This window comes from Trichosurus vulpecula, chromosome 1 (assembly GCF_011100635.1).
Source record: "Trichosurus vulpecula isolate mTriVul1 chromosome 1, mTriVul1.pri, whole genome shotgun sequence".
Classification (NCBI taxonomy): Eukaryota; Metazoa; Chordata; class Mammalia; order Diprotodontia; family Phalangeridae; genus Trichosurus; species Trichosurus vulpecula.
This window is the reverse complement of record NC_050573.1, coordinates 225,166,317-225,182,129: the sequence shown is the minus strand read 5'-3', so window position 1 is coordinate 225,182,129 and position 15,813 is coordinate 225,166,317. Positions and strand designations below refer to the sequence as shown.

Genomic DNA, 15,813 nt, shown 5'->3' with positions numbered 1-15,813 from the left:
CTTGGTCTGGCTTAAATGGCATTTTTGAATTATAAGTGTGTCTTTAACTGCAACAAGCATAAAGGAGATGTAAGAAAGTGAGATAACAGCAACTGTAGTACGACAATACAGAACACAAAGGCCCTAAAAATACAACTATTTATTTTCATGCAAACAGACCAAAGATTTCGGCAAATATATGACTTCACTTAAGTTTCTGACTTGGCAATCAAAATGTTTTTATTTCCATAAGTCCTGAGAAACAACAATTTGGTTATTTTACTAATTTTTTAATGAATAATGTCAGCCTTCTAGATTAGAAACATGGCTAAATACTGCCAGAAGAGCTCTATTTCTTACCTAAAGCTTCAAGAACAAATGTTTTGTGGCATTTTCCAAAGAAGAAAACCCCTTGCTCTAACTTTTGCTCTGGAAAGTAGGCAACATCACATTACACTTTCTGGACTAAGAAAATCTTCTTTTATAAGGTAATAACACTTACATAAACTGGAACCTTAGGATAGTGCTACTATTGGTTCTTAAAGTCAGGTGGCTTGGGGTATAATAATACCCAAAGAAAGTCCTATAAGCTCATAGTCCAATGTAATAAAATGCTGAAAAGTGTGTTAACTTATTTCTATCCATTGACAGTTATGTTGAAAAGCCTTTCATCATGATTCAGTAACTTGTTTTCTTTTATGTTTTGTTCAATGCAATGTTTTCTAATCATAACCTCAATAACTAAACTGTTAATGCTATTTAAAATTTAAGTTTTTTAACAAAAGCCTTGAATCTATGTAAATTTCATCAAGTTCAACAAATGGACATTGTCCTTTATTACCTTATACTAAAAAATAGCAAAGCCCAAAAGTCTTTGAAATACATTTCAGACTGTCCAAAAATGATGCCAAGTGGATTGACAACAAAGAGACAAATTACATATTATATCCCATACCCAAGAACATAGAAAAGTGGTTTTTTATATTAGCTCTGAGTATGTATTTGATAGTAGTGAATAGATTATATTTCTAAATTTAATTTAGCCATTTGTTGCTTATCTAAAGCCTAACTTTTTAAAGCCATCAGCCAAGAGCAATTAATAATTTATATAGATGCAGCAGTCATTTTTTGTAAATAAATCAGAGATTTCCCAACACTTAGACAACAAAGGACTATGATCCAGCCTAGGGATTTTAAGACCTCTAAAGCTATAAGCTAAGTATGTATCACTGCTAATTATTTACTTAGTGTATTATATTTAAACCTATGAGGTTAATTAATGACCTGCATTTGTTACTTAAGAATTTAGAGTGTCAAAAGAAAAGGATATATTAGTTCTTCCTGTTGGAAAGATCCTAACCACTATCCTCAAGCAGATCCATCAAAATCAACTTGGGAAAGCACTTACAATTAAGCTATACTAAGCTGTGAATATACTTACCGAGTCTTTCTCCACAATTCGGTTAGCATAACAACTGCTTTGGACTTTTGCTGCCATACCATTAGCCAAAATGACAACAAGTATTAGGAAGTGGACCCTGTGAAAACACAAAAAGAAACTGTATAAAAAGTGAGGCAGTGAGACAAGTACAATAAGTTTTGAAACATGCTCAGCTTAATTACTGAAAGTATATTACTGGTATAAAAAGAAAGACATGATTATACAGATAATAACAAATTCAGACATTAATCTACTTGGATTGAAAGACAAATGATATTCAGAACAACTAGAGATTATACCTCTATGCTTCTCAGTTTTATAATAAAAACATTTATCTGTAACACATAACAGAAACTAGCTGATAGAAACTTTCAGAAACTTTTAAACTTTTTTTCAAGTATTCAGCCATCTTCTGGAGCTTCCTCAGCCAAAAGTGGAGCAGAATAACTGGTTTTTTTTTGGGGAGTGGGGAAGGCAGGGCAATTGGGGTGTGAGAAAGCATGTTCCAATGACTGAAACACATTAATAGTAAAACTTTTAAAATGAACACAGGGAAAACCTTCAAACAGAAGATAAAGTGATAAGTCAATTACAATCCAAAGAGTATGTTTGGATTTAATTCAGCTGACAGTGTGAAAGAAACTTCAGAACATCTCACATATGTCCCTTTCTCTTCTCTTATACTGTGACACCCCTCCCACCCCACCCCCCACCCTTGCCCCAGCGTGAGGCCTTATTATCTTACAGGTGGACTACTGCAACAGATAGCTGGTTGGTCTCCTTGGCTTTGAATCTCTCCCTCTATCCATCTTCCATTCAGTTGTCAAAGTGATTTTCTTCAGATGAAGATCTGGTCATGTCACTCCCCAGGGCAATAAACTCCAATGGCTCCCTAATGTCTCCAGGATCAAATATAAAATCCTGTTTGGCTTTTAAAGTTCTTTTGTAATCTGCCCCCTCCTCCCTTCTGTCTTCTTACAGCTTACTCTTCCTCCACAAATTCTACAATGTACTGGCTCTGACCCCCATAAAATCTCCATCTCCAGACTTTTTCACCACTGTCTCTTCCAAGCCTGGCATTCCCTCCCTCCTTTGTTTCCCTGGCTTCCTTCAATTGTCAGACAGAATCCCCTCTGCAAGAAGCTTTCGCCATTCCTCCTTAATGTCAATGTCTTCTGTCTGAGATTAACTCCAAATGATCTGGATATATCTTGCTCATACAAGGTTGTTTGTAGGACGTGGTCTCCTGCGTTAAACGGTGAGCTCCTTGAGGGGTATGACCTATTTTTGCATTTCTTTGTATACTCAGCATTTAGGACAGGGCCTGGCACATAGCAGGTTCTTATACATGCTCTGATTTGACTTTCCTAAACATTAATTTATTCAAACTGGGGAAGAAGAGTTGAGGTAGGAATCACATAGTAACTCCTTATGCTCCTGTTCTCTTCTACCTTGATGACAATGTAAATGGGCAAAAGCCAAAAATTCTAAATAAGTGAGACTTAACTGTAACTACAGATGCTTTCAACTATAGGGATTGTGCTATAGTGGAAACCGGATGGGGAAAAAACCCTGGGTTCTACTAGTACCAGATCTTTACCAACAAACTAGCTGTGACATTTTTGATAAATCATAATCTCCTTATGCCACAATCTTCTATAAAATATGGATGTGGAATTTAATGCTCTCTAATGGTCCTATATTCCAAGCCTCAAAGTCTTCTGATTCTAGTGTAGGGGTTTTTAATCTTATTTGCATCATGGGACTCCTTGACAGTCTAGTTAAACTACGGACCCTTTTTTCAGAAAATATTTTTAAATGCACAAAATAAAATATATGATTAAAATGGAAATCCATTATGCTGAATATAGTTATCAAATATTAAAAAGAACATGTCAAGACACCCCTACTTTAGTGCAAGTCCTGAAAAAACTAGACAATTTCTTTTTCTTTTTTTTTTTGAGGGGGGAAGGCAGGGAAATTGGGGTTAAGTGACTTGCCCAAGGTCACACAGCTAGTAAGTGTGTCAAGTGTCTCAGGCCACATTTGAACTTAGGTCCTCCTGACTCCAGGGCCGGTGCTCTACTCACTGTGCCACCTAGCTGCCCCGACAATTTCTTTAAATTTTACCATCAGATTTTTAATCTAAGCTTTCCGCAACTATTATTTACACACTGAACGGAAATCTACATAAGATGACACTACAACACATTTATTCTGGACACAGGTTTATAGCCTACTTAAAACTTTCAGTCAATACCTGTGTAAAAATCTGGTGTGCTTCAGATTTTCTGCTAATCGTACAAATAAACTATGACTATATCATGGATCTATCTTATTAAAAGAAATAGCATAGGTAAAAGAAATAGGGAGGACAGTACAGTATAGTAAGACGGTATATGCACATGAAGAAGTCCAGGAACCTGAGTGAGAAGAAAACAAGATGGAGAGCATTTGGGTAAAGGTCAAAAGAAGGAGAAACAGAAGTTATTCTGTCATGGGAATATACTACAGAAGTCTTAAGAGAAAAAAGGCAATAGTGAGAGTGGGTAACAGAGTCTGGCACAGAGGCATGTCATAGTAGTGATGAGGGACCTCAATTATTCAGACATCTTCTGCAGCTTCCTCATCCAAAAGTAGAGCCAAATAACTTTGTTTTTTGGAGGGGAAGGCAGGAGCAATTGGGGTTAAGTGACTTGCCCAATGTCCCACAGCTAGTAAGTGTGTCAAGTGTCTGAGGCCAAATTGAACTCAGGTCCTCCTGACTCCAGGGTCGGTGCTTTTACTCACTGCACCACGTAACTGCCCCAAAGAATAACTTCTTGAACAGCCTAAGTGACACTATCAAAAGGAGGATATTCTACACAGATCTCACTAACAGCGAGGAACTTGTGTTGCTGGGAGGAAATGAAGACATCTTTGAAAGGAAAGTAACCACTCCATTCTAGAGTTTCAGACAGAGGTAATAAAATCTAGAGCATAGTCTGACATGTAACTTAGATTTGTAGAAACAGATTTAAAAAAGGTTCAGAAGAAAGAAAGGTAAGATCCCATGGACTAAAAATGCTTTGGCAGAGTTCAACCCAGAATGGATGGAAGATGCTCAAGAACAAAATTCTGAAGACACAAAAGGAAACAACTTTAATGAAGAGGAAAAGTGTGATTTATCTGAAAACACATATGTGGATGCATGGGAAACTCACCAAAAAACTTAGATTTTAAAAAGAAATGTATAGAGAATGAAAGTAAAGCCATTAAGGTGACTCTAAGAATATGGCACAATCCTGCAAAAATAGTGTTGTCAGAAACACTCGGCATTATCTGTGGCTGGTGAGGAAAGCTAAGGAAAAACAAAAAGGGTGGGATTTTAGTCATGTGAAGAGAAAAAGGAAGATCCAAGAAGAGAGAGGATCTTTGCTTGTAGTGGATAGGCTAATGACATCTTTGATTTGTTTCTATTTTCTCTGCAAAAGATAAAAGGCCTTTACTTTGGAATGGTAGGAAAAAAAATAACTAGCAGTAGTAGATACCAAAATGGCAAAATGACAAAGAGATTACCTAACTGTTCTTGATGAACTCAAGTCACCTGGTACATTTAAACCACATCTTTGGGTGCTGAAAATTTGTAGTTGTGATTGATAAGCCACTGTCAATGTTAGAAAACCATGGAGAATGGGAGGAACAGCAAGACTGGACAAAAGTCTTTATTTTCAAAAAGGGAAGGGAATAAATTCTACAAACCAGAGGTTAGTGAATCTATGATTGATTCCTAAGAAAATTTTAGAATAGATTTTTTTAATGGTTGTAAATTATCTAGATGGAAATTGTGATTTACAAAAGCTAGTATGGCTTCATCAAGAACAGGTCATGGGATGATGAAGCATTCTATTCATCCTGACATTTTCAGACAGAGCTCCAGAGAATTTGTTTTGCTTAACTCTATAAATTTGCTCCACAAGTTTTTTCTACCCCACTCCCCCCACTCCCACCATGGGGTAAGGGGAAGAAGGCAGCGATACAGTTGTTTACAAAAAAATATAAAAAGAAAAGTTTAAAATCATAGAACATGGAAGGCCAGAAGTCAACATAGACAGCTTTGAAAGTTATGTGCTGAATTAATTATACCATTAAAAGGAAAAGCAAGACGCATTTATTAAGTTTCATGTACAACTTTCTTGATTCTTACTTTGTATGTATAAATGATCATTTTATTTGGTACTTATTAAATTTAAAAAAAATTTAGAAAGAACTTGTAATCATTTTTTGGTAAGGATTATTAAAATAGGAAAAATGCTGTGAATAGTTTACCCAGATTCTAGCAAAGCTGTTTTAGACACTGAGAATAAGTTTCAGAACTAGTGGAATCACCATCTTGAAAGAGTAGTTGTTAATGGTCCAATGTCAGCATAGCAGGAAGTCTCCAGTATGTAGTACTCTAGGGATGTGAACATAGATGGCCCTGTGTTGTTTAACATTTTCATCAATGATGTGGATGGATAAAGGCATAGTGGTAGTATGGTGATCATATCTGCAGATGATACAAAGCTGGGAGGGATAGCTAATATAATGGAAGATGGAGTCAGGATCCAAAAAGATCTGACAGGCTAAAGCACTGAGCTAAATCTAGTAAGATGAAATTCAATAGTGAAAAACATCAAGTCTTGCACCTGGGTACAAAAAAGCAACTTCCATGTATAAAACAGAGGAGGCATGAAGGCAGAGCAGTTGAACTGAAAGAAACTGGAGCATTTAGCAGAATGCAAGCTCAATGAGTCAGCAGTGTGATGTGGCAGTCAAAAAAGTTAATGTGACCTCAGGTTGGTGAGAAAGGCAAAGCTGGACTCCATGTCCCTCCTTGAAATTTCATCATTAGTGGTTTATATCTTTGTTTTCAGCACCGTCCTGCACTTGGGGTCCTCTTTCAAAAGACAAAATACTCAGGACATCTAGAGCTGAAAAGGACTGCCAAGTTTATGTTGTTTGGAAAATGAGGCCCAAAGAAATCAACTGATTTGCCCAGATTCACATAGGTGGCGAGTTGTGAAGTCAGAAATTGAATACTCCAAATTCAGAGCTCTTTATTATATGACATTGATGTCCTAGGGAGGGCAGGGGAAAGACAGACAGACACACATACATAATTACAGCAATGCAAATGGAAAGAACAAAATGAGAAAATGAACCACATGTAATTAAAACGACTACGCTATAGTCTGGAAAAGTGTTGGAAAAAACTGCACTTCCTTTCCTTCTTTGTAGAGGAGGGGACTATGGATGTGAAATGTTACATATACTCTCAAACTCATTTGATATGTTGGTTGGTTTTGCTGAATTGCTTTTTCTCATATTTTTCATTACAAGAAATTACTTAGTGTTTATGTGTGTGTGGGGGGGGATTTGGAAATAAAGATCAGTAATAAATATTTTTTAAGTAAAAGAAATCCCCCCTCCCCCCAAAGGGCAAAGCTTACAGGAAGGCAGATTTACAATCCCATTATTCTGGACACCATAGTCTAAGAGGATTGATAGGCTAGAGAGTGTCCAAGGGACAACAACCAGGATGGTGAAGGGTCTCTAGTCATGTTTAGTCTGGTGAAAAGAAGACTGGAGGTTTAGGGGCTGAAAGATGCCATCAAGTATCTGAAGAATGTCACGAGGAGGAAGGATTATACTTGTTCTATGTAGCCACAGAGGGCATAACCAGGAGCAATGGGTGGAAGTAATAGTGAGAGAACTCAAAGGAAGTACACAAAGGAAGGAACAAATTTGTTTCAAAATATTTTTGGTACGTTCAACTTCAATCTTTTCATCTATATAAAAATTATTAAAATAATTTCTTATATAAACACCATACTTTTATTTCAAGTCATACATACATATGTCCCGATAGATAGATAGTGTGTGATTAATAGTAGCTTTGAGTAGAAATATATTTACAAATAAAGGTCACTAACATAACCAATGTCATTATTTCCAACACTTTCATAATGTATACAGTTTTGAAGAGTCTGACTTGAGATAATAGTATGGTTGTTCTACTAGATAATATAAGAATCATAGCTTTAAAACTTACAACATGTTCTTTAAAAATAATGATAAAAGCTCAAATTGTCAAATTAAATTTTAATTCACAAACAAATCTATCCTACCCATGACACAAATTTATAAATCGTATTACTAGCTGTTTGAAGTGAATAATTAATGTTTTAGTAACTTTTCTGCTGCAATTTGCCTTAAGTATATGAATCCGTTTCTAAGTTGCTACAAAGACGATCTTTATAGCAAACAGATGACCATATAAAAAACACTAAACATAAATAATAACAATAACTAGCATTTATATAGCACTCAAAGGTTTGAAAAGTTCTTTATATGCTAACTCATTTTGTCCTCACCACACACAATGATATAGATAGGTGCAATTATCTTCATTGTGAAGATTAGGAAATTGAAGCTGAACGTTAAAGACCTGGCCAGGTTCACCCAACAAATAAGTGCTTGGGACCATATTTGAACTCAAATCTTTCGGAATCCAAACCCAGCACTTGATCCGTTACATCACCTACCTATGTACTGTCAACATTCAGTAATCTAAAAACTTTAATTTAGGTTATTAAGAAGAAAGGAAGGTGAGCAGAAATACAGAACAAGAAAATAAGTTTTCCTACAAAATGATGACCAATTTCTAAAACTACAGCAATTTTAATCCAACATACTGACAACTTGAGAAGAATTATTTATATTCTAAATATCAGTACTTTGGATTTCTTATCCCAGATATACAGCTAACCATTTAAATAACAAAAAGTACTATAAGTTTAATTCCCCACATTTCTTCTAACAAAGAATAACTGAGATGTGTAATGCAATGCAATTTATACTGGGCTTAAAATGAAAGTGCATTTGTATGTGAATGGGCATGACAGATACACAGAAAATTCACTTTACAAAAAATAATGCAAGGCACCAACCAATTTCCCCTTCTACCTGCCCCTTTCACTTCAATTCTTCCTAGCAACTCAATTTTTGCAAGGGACAAGAAGTTCCTTTTCTCTGAGTAATACAGAACATGAACCAAAGTATTACTGTACTCTCTTTTCAACCCTTCCTTGGAACAAGAATTTCAAAGGACTTCCTTGTTGTACTTCAGACAATATGAAAACAATAACAAACAGGCATGGAAATTATCAACTGAGCAAGTAATTATTAGTAGAATACATGCTTGGCAAGCCACAAAGCAAGATTTTATTGAGATAAAATATAACACAATCTACTTTTATTTAATGGAATTGATTGTATTTAAATTCAAAGTACAACACTTTTTCCTAGAGAGAGAGGGAACTCAGAACCTATAAAATTCCATTTTTATGAAACTACTCAGCATCATATCACTTGCCTGTGTTAAGATGTAATTTCTTTGTGCCTCTTCTATGGCAACAAAGCTGGCATTGATATAATCATTTTCAGTATTTTGCAGTTTAACACGACTATGATCATCTAAAAATAAAAACAAAATGACAAACCATAAATTACTCCAGAACATTTTATATTTTCTCAGAAACAGTTATAGCTTTTATTAAACATCATGAAATTATCTTGTTAATTATTTAATAATTAGAAAGGTAACAAGAATCAAGTCAGTATTTTTTGCTGTGTAAATCATTAATGATGACTTAAATGAGAAATCCTACAATACAATAAAATAAAATACTTTCCTTGTTGAAAACAAAATGCTTACTTCAGGGCAATGAATTCTTTGCTTAAGTGGTGACTGGTTTGCTTAGGAAAAAAAGCTACAAAAGGATTAGGACTAAATTTGTAGAAGCATATTTCACTGTCCTTACTTATGGCATACTTAAGATGTATTTTTGTTTTGAAATGCTTTAATAACTGCTCATAAAGAAATCCCCAAAGGTAGAATGTAGATTATTCCTACTTTTGGTTCACCAGGCTTAAAAAGAAGTTTCATAATTTGTAAAATATAGTTCAGTACAAATATGGCCTTAAATAAGAGAAGTGAAGGCAGTTCCCTTCACTCCTCTGCAGAGGTGGGGGGATCCGTGGATATAAACATTTCATATATTATTAGGTTTTTTTGCACTGATTGGTTTTGATTTGCTCCTTCCTCACCCACATTTTTTTAAATTATTTGTTACAGGAGATGGTTTGGAGGAGGACAAGAAGAGGAAAACAAGGGGATGTTTAGGGATATTAAAAACAAAATATTTTTTAAATGAATACGTTTTACAATTTAGGTATAAACTGCTGTTCCTTTTATATTCCTTAAAATCAAATTTCACTAATTACAAGTTTAGGATGATTTAGATATAGACTGGGCAAAAAAAAATACTTCATATAATTTATAATACTTCATATAATTTATAAGTACAAAAGGGAGAAAGATTTAAGAGGGACAACTTTAAGAAGACCAGCTTCTAAAAGACACACATTCATTATTCCATATACGTCTTCACTTCAAGATAATTTAAAAACAGACTGTTGATATCTGTACAAAGAACAGAGTTGTTGACCTGCAATCCTAAAAGTATATTTTCAGATATGTATAATTAAATCGGGAATGCGAAAATGAATGGAGGTTTGGTGCTTAATTCTATAGAAAACCATCTATACAATAATTTTACAATCTAGTTTACAATTTGCTGCCCTCAAATCTATATTGCAGTTTAAAAAATATTTTTAAGCTAAAAATCTTCTAGTTACATGATCTCCAAAGAAAAGAAAATGCTAACGGGTTTTACTTTCACATATCAATTTATCTGAGATGTTTCTGCTGGATTGAACCCAAGACCTTTGTAAATATTACATGTCATTTGCCAACAGGAAAAACTAAGATCTTGTTATAGTAAATCACACATACTAGTGTTCTCGGAAAGATGAGGTCAGCAAGCATTGTTTTTTTAACAGTTTAATCACCCTTTAACTGCTTTATTATGTTGGAGAAGAGAAAGCCAGCTACACAATTAACAGAATAAAAACCACATATCCCAGAAAGTTAGCTCACTGTAACAGGAAATATATGAAAATGCCTTTTTATAATGCCAAATAAACTCTAATTTCAAAGTACTGCTAAAATCAACACCAAAAGACTTTGTTTCCTTGTGTAAAGCATAGAAAAGGCCATAAACACAAAAATCAAAGCACTATCAACTACACAGCTGTGACAGTATTTCAGTTGGTGCAAAACAAAGCCTCCAAATATGAAAAATTCAGTACGGTTCTGCTATAGCTACATTACATAGCTAGCAATGAAATAAGTCAACAATTGAACCTCCCTATATTTCAGAAATGGAGATGGGGTGGGGGGAACTTCCATGCTTTCCTCCCCAATTTTAAAGCACCTCAACTAGTATCACCTCAATACTTTAAAAATGAAATGTTCACATTTCAACTTAATCTCACTTCTTGCAACTATTTCTCTATTAAATTTATTTTATCAGGGTCATAAAACCAGCAAAGGTGCTCTTACTAGAGCTTCTAGAACACAGTCTTTCAGATTTCACATATGATAAAATTTTTTAAGAAGAAACTAAATCAATAAAAAATGATCTAATAGGATCTAGCCCCTTATAGCAAATCTGTCCCCAAAACATCTCTAGCTAGCTGAAGAACATTTGGAGCTGAGAAGATGGATAGAGTGAGCTTCATATATGATGATCAAAGATCAAAGTGAATTTTTTTCTTTCATTTAAAAAAGATTAAAGTGTGTATATATTATGATATTTTAAAACACCTTTAAAAAAGAAAATCACAAAAGGTTGAGGAATCAAAATGGACCTATTCATAGTAGAAGTGGGAAGAAGGGGTTTTTTTTTTTTGGCATTAACTACAATTCATTCTACCTTAAAAATGACTGGCTTATTTAAACAAAAAAAATTAGACATTTTCAAAAGAAGTGAAACTATCAAAGTCTTTTAAATGAACATTGAAAAAATGACTGTGTGATTCATGATTTCCAGTACAGACTTAATAAAAGTAGGGCACTGCCACTTCTCCAATTATAGAATCACAACACTTAAGTATCTAAAATTCTATTTCCAAAGTGCCAACTCCTTTCCTTCTGTCCAGACTCTTACAACTTCTCCTGCACCAATTCATCTCCTAATAACCTATCCACAATGTATCAACTGTCCCATCAATAAATTTCAAGTTAAGTTAAGTTTTAATTTCCAAAAGAGAGTAACCAGAAAATGCTTTCTCTGCTCCACACTTTATTCAGGCTTTTGTAACTCAACAGTGAATTAACATGACATATTTTGCAATTCTGTGTTATAAATGAATAGACTTTTGTATCTATAACATACTTGCTTATCATTATTTATAAGCGTCTCTAATTCTCTTTTTAAAAAAGATATTGTGAACAGCAAAAAATGCAATCAATAGAAATGGTGGTTCAAACTCTATTGCTTGACATATCACAAAAACAACGAAAACCACACTTCCACAGGAAGTCTCATTTCAACATCGAGTAACATCAGTCACAGAAGTAACAGTTTTTCTAAATGACATCTGCTTTAAACTCTTATCACTGAGGTTTTTAAACATACTAATAATAAATATCATAAGGAAACATATTACTAACTTTCAAGTCAAAGATTATTTAAAAATAAAACAAACTTCTGAAGCCCCTCCCCCACAGCAGTGTTTTCTGAGAAATGGTTTCTTCTGTCAAGAAATGACTAGTTTTAGACCTGAACTCAGCTGACAAGACAGATTAGTTTCCTCTTTCAATATTGTCATAATTCAAGTCTTTGCTTCCTTTGACAATTTTACTCAGTTTGATCCCATTATTCTTCTACCTACTTTTAGAAGTTGAAAATAGGATTTATACTCATAACTAGAAATAAAGATCAAATAAATACTCATTTTACGGTTGTTTCACCGGGCCAAAAAAGTTGAGTTTTTGATATAGCTTTTGAATCTATTTTTTTTCTTTTTTTGATTCAACTATTCTAAATGACTGTGCAAGATATTTCCTCTAAGGAATTCAAAGTATTTTAAAGAAATTTCATTTTACCTCAAGACCCAATAATGATAAAATATATACCATATACTACCTTCTCTATCTGGATACTTCTGGAAGCTTCTCTTGGTTCCTATGACATTACTCACATTAAATGCTTATTGTTTGATTACTTTCTTCAAGTTCTCTTCCTACCTGTCTGTTTCTTCTCAATCTCCATGGATGGATTACTGTCCACTGCCCACCCTTTAATGTAGATGTTTCCCAAGACTCTGTCCTGAGAAGTTCATCTCTATATATACTTTCTCCTAATTTGCTCTTGAGGTTTCAGTTATCATCTTTGTGGTTGATTCCTAAATCTGTGTGCCTATAGTCAATCTCTCCTAAATCATTTAAGTCTAAATCTGCCCATCTTCCAAACTTACCTGCTTCTTTCAAGGCTGCTACCATCGTGCTTGTCACCAGGTTAATAACCTTAGAATTAGTTTTTCTCTTTCCTCTCACCCAATGTAATACAACCCATCAAGCATGTACTAAGCAACTATGCTAAACTCAGAAGAGTCCAAGATAAAGAACAGTCCCTCCCTCCAGGACCTTATATTCTACAGTGGAGAGACAGCACATAAACATACATAAATGAATCATTCAACAAGCATTTATTAAGTGCCTTCACTGTATAACCTAGGGTACAAAGACAAAACTGAAATAAGTCTTGATCTTTAAAGAATTTAAGTACATAATGTGGAGAGGAAGGAGAAGGATATTTGATGTAAGTCAAGAAGACATGGGTTCAAACTCAACTAGCTGTGTTTCCATGGACAAGTCATCTTATCTCTCCGTAGCTCAGTTTCCTCATAGGATCATAGATTTAGAGCTGGAAGGGATCATTTGCAAATGGAGATGAAAACACCTACCTCACAGGGATGTTATGAAGATCAAATGAGACAGTGTATGTAAAGTACTTTGTAAACCTTAAAGTGCTATATACATATTATTTTTTAAAAGACATTCTAATCTTTTGTTTTAATAACACCTTCATTTCTGAATACATCTGTCCCTGCTTCCCTATACAGTGAACCATTTCTTATAACAAAGGGGAAAAAAAAAATATAGCAAAACTAACTAGCACATCATCCAAGTTTTCTACATCCAGTTATGTAAATCTACAAAGAGCAAGAAGGTGCATTTTTTCAGCTGTTCTAGCTTGGCATTTATAATTACACAGCAACCAGTGTAATTTTCTAGTCTTTTCATTCATGTCTACAATCACACAGCAGTTACTTGTTGTGCCTAATTAATTGTGCATCAGTCTGTATAAGTCTTCCTATGCTTTATTGAATTCTTTATATTTAAATATTTTTACATTGCAGTCATAGTGTAATATTAATAAATATTTAATATATTTATTTTATATTGTATATCAGGGCTGTCCAAAATGTGGCTGCAGGCTGCATGTGGCCTACAGTGTGATTTATGCAGGCCCTCCTACAAGCATAGAAATTTACATAAATACTTTAGTAAATGAAAGCCTAGCTACCACAGAGCTCTCACTAAAATGGCAAATCAAAACATATTGTCTATCGTTTCAATAAAAACCTAAGGTTGGACAGCCCAGTTGTATATAATTATATACAATTACATCAATAATTAATATTATATAACATACAACCACAAGTTATCTTGCCATCTCCCAACTGACAGACATTTTTGCTTAGGCTACTATGACTACTTTGGATGTATCCATCAGGGGAATCTCTGGATCAAGGGTTTGGTCATTTTAGTCACTTTTAGCATAATTAGGACAGCCATCTCTTTATTTTCAACCTGGCTGTACTCCTCTGGAGTATACAACCCTATGAAATAACTAGTTAAAATGTTCTCTTTTTACAAATGAATTTTTCAGTGACCTGCCCAGACATTGCTAAGTAGCTTTCCCTCCTGGGTCTTCTACTAAATCCTCTGCTGCCCACTTCATTTCACTGCTATCCTTCTCTTGTTACCAAGTACAACTATTTGTCCTTACATCAAACACCTCTGACACAATCAAAAAGTATTAGAGCTACATTAGGCCTTAAAAGTAATCCAATTCAAGCACCTTGTTTTACAAACAGGTGAAACTGAGGCCCAAATTTGTGACTTCCCAAGGTCACACTGCTCTCTCTCTCTAGTCTTCAATCTTTCCCTTCTTACCTTCTCAGCTAAATTCCTTGAAAAAGTTGTCTAAAATTGGTACCTTCACTCTTCTCTGACTTGCTTCTAAACATTTAGCAATCTGGCTACTGACTTCTTCATTCAACTGCTTAAAGTCAATAATCTCTTATTTGTCAAATCTAGCAGCTTTTTCGAAATCCTCATACCTCTTGATCTCTGCAGTCTTTAGCACTGCTGAACACCATTTTCTGGACATTCTCTTCTCCCTAGGGTTTTTGACATTGCTCTCCTTATACCTATCTGACCACTCCTCAGGTTTCCTTTGCTAGCTCTTCATGTGGAATACACTCACTCATGGCAGGTGTTCCTCGAGGCTAGGCCCTTTTCTCTTCTCCCTCCATACTATCTGACTTGGTGATCTCATTAGTTCTCAAGGATTAAATTATTTCTACACAGCTGATTTACAGATGTGAATATCCAGATGTAACTTCTCTCCTGAGCTCCAATCTTTCTCACCAATCACCTTTTGAGCATATGAAAGTGTATGTCCTTAGATATGTCAAACACAGAACACATTATCTTTCTCCTCAAACCCTTCCCTCTTCTGACTTCCTATTACAGTAAGGGCACCCATATTCTCCCAGTCACCCATACTCACAACCTTGGTGCCACCCTCAACTCTTCTCACATTCACTCCACATAATACCCTTCATTTCTACCTTCACAACTTCTCTTATATATGTCCCCTTCTCTCTACCTTCTGCTCATACAGCCACAACCCTGATAAAGACCCTCATGACCTCATGCTTCCACTAATACAACAGGCTGATAGGTGCTCTTCCTGCCTCAAGTCTCTCCTCATTTCAATTCATCCTCCACTCAGCTGTCGAAGTGATTTTTCCTAAAGGGGAGGCCTGACCACGTCACCCCCTCTTATTCAATACACTGCACTGGCTCCCCAGTATTACTTTCTTCTTCCTATTTTTCTAGTCTTGTACACTTGACTGTCCTTTATACATTCTATTCTCTGGTAACTCGGGCCCACCTCTTGACTCTATGTCTGTGCACTGGCTACTCCCTATAGCTTACATGCCTTCCCTCTTCATCTGTATCTCCTGCCTTCTCTAATTTCCTTCCTGACTGTTATAGTAATTAGGGTGGGACTTTTTTTTTACCTGTTTTCTCTTTGGAATGCTGAGATAATAGAGTACCTTTTGATGAGGTTTTGCCTTTCAAAGCAAGTGGACTTTTTGTTGTCTTT

At 35.0% G+C, this 15,813-nt stretch overlaps 1 protein-coding gene across 1 annotated transcript in view; it reads right to left on the bottom strand.

The window, feature by feature from the left end:
- Nucleotides 1-15,813, bottom strand: part of PTPN2 (protein tyrosine phosphatase non-receptor type 2) — a 92,358-nt gene that overhangs the window by 42,624 nt on the left and 33,921 nt on the right. Inside the window, 4 exon segments of the mRNA XM_036735962.1 lie at nt 1,421-1,446; nt 1,449-1,490; nt 1,493-1,517; nt 8,817-8,917. Coding sequence (XP_036591857.1) covers nt 1,421-1,446; nt 1,449-1,490; nt 1,493-1,517; nt 8,817-8,917 — 194 coding nt within the window.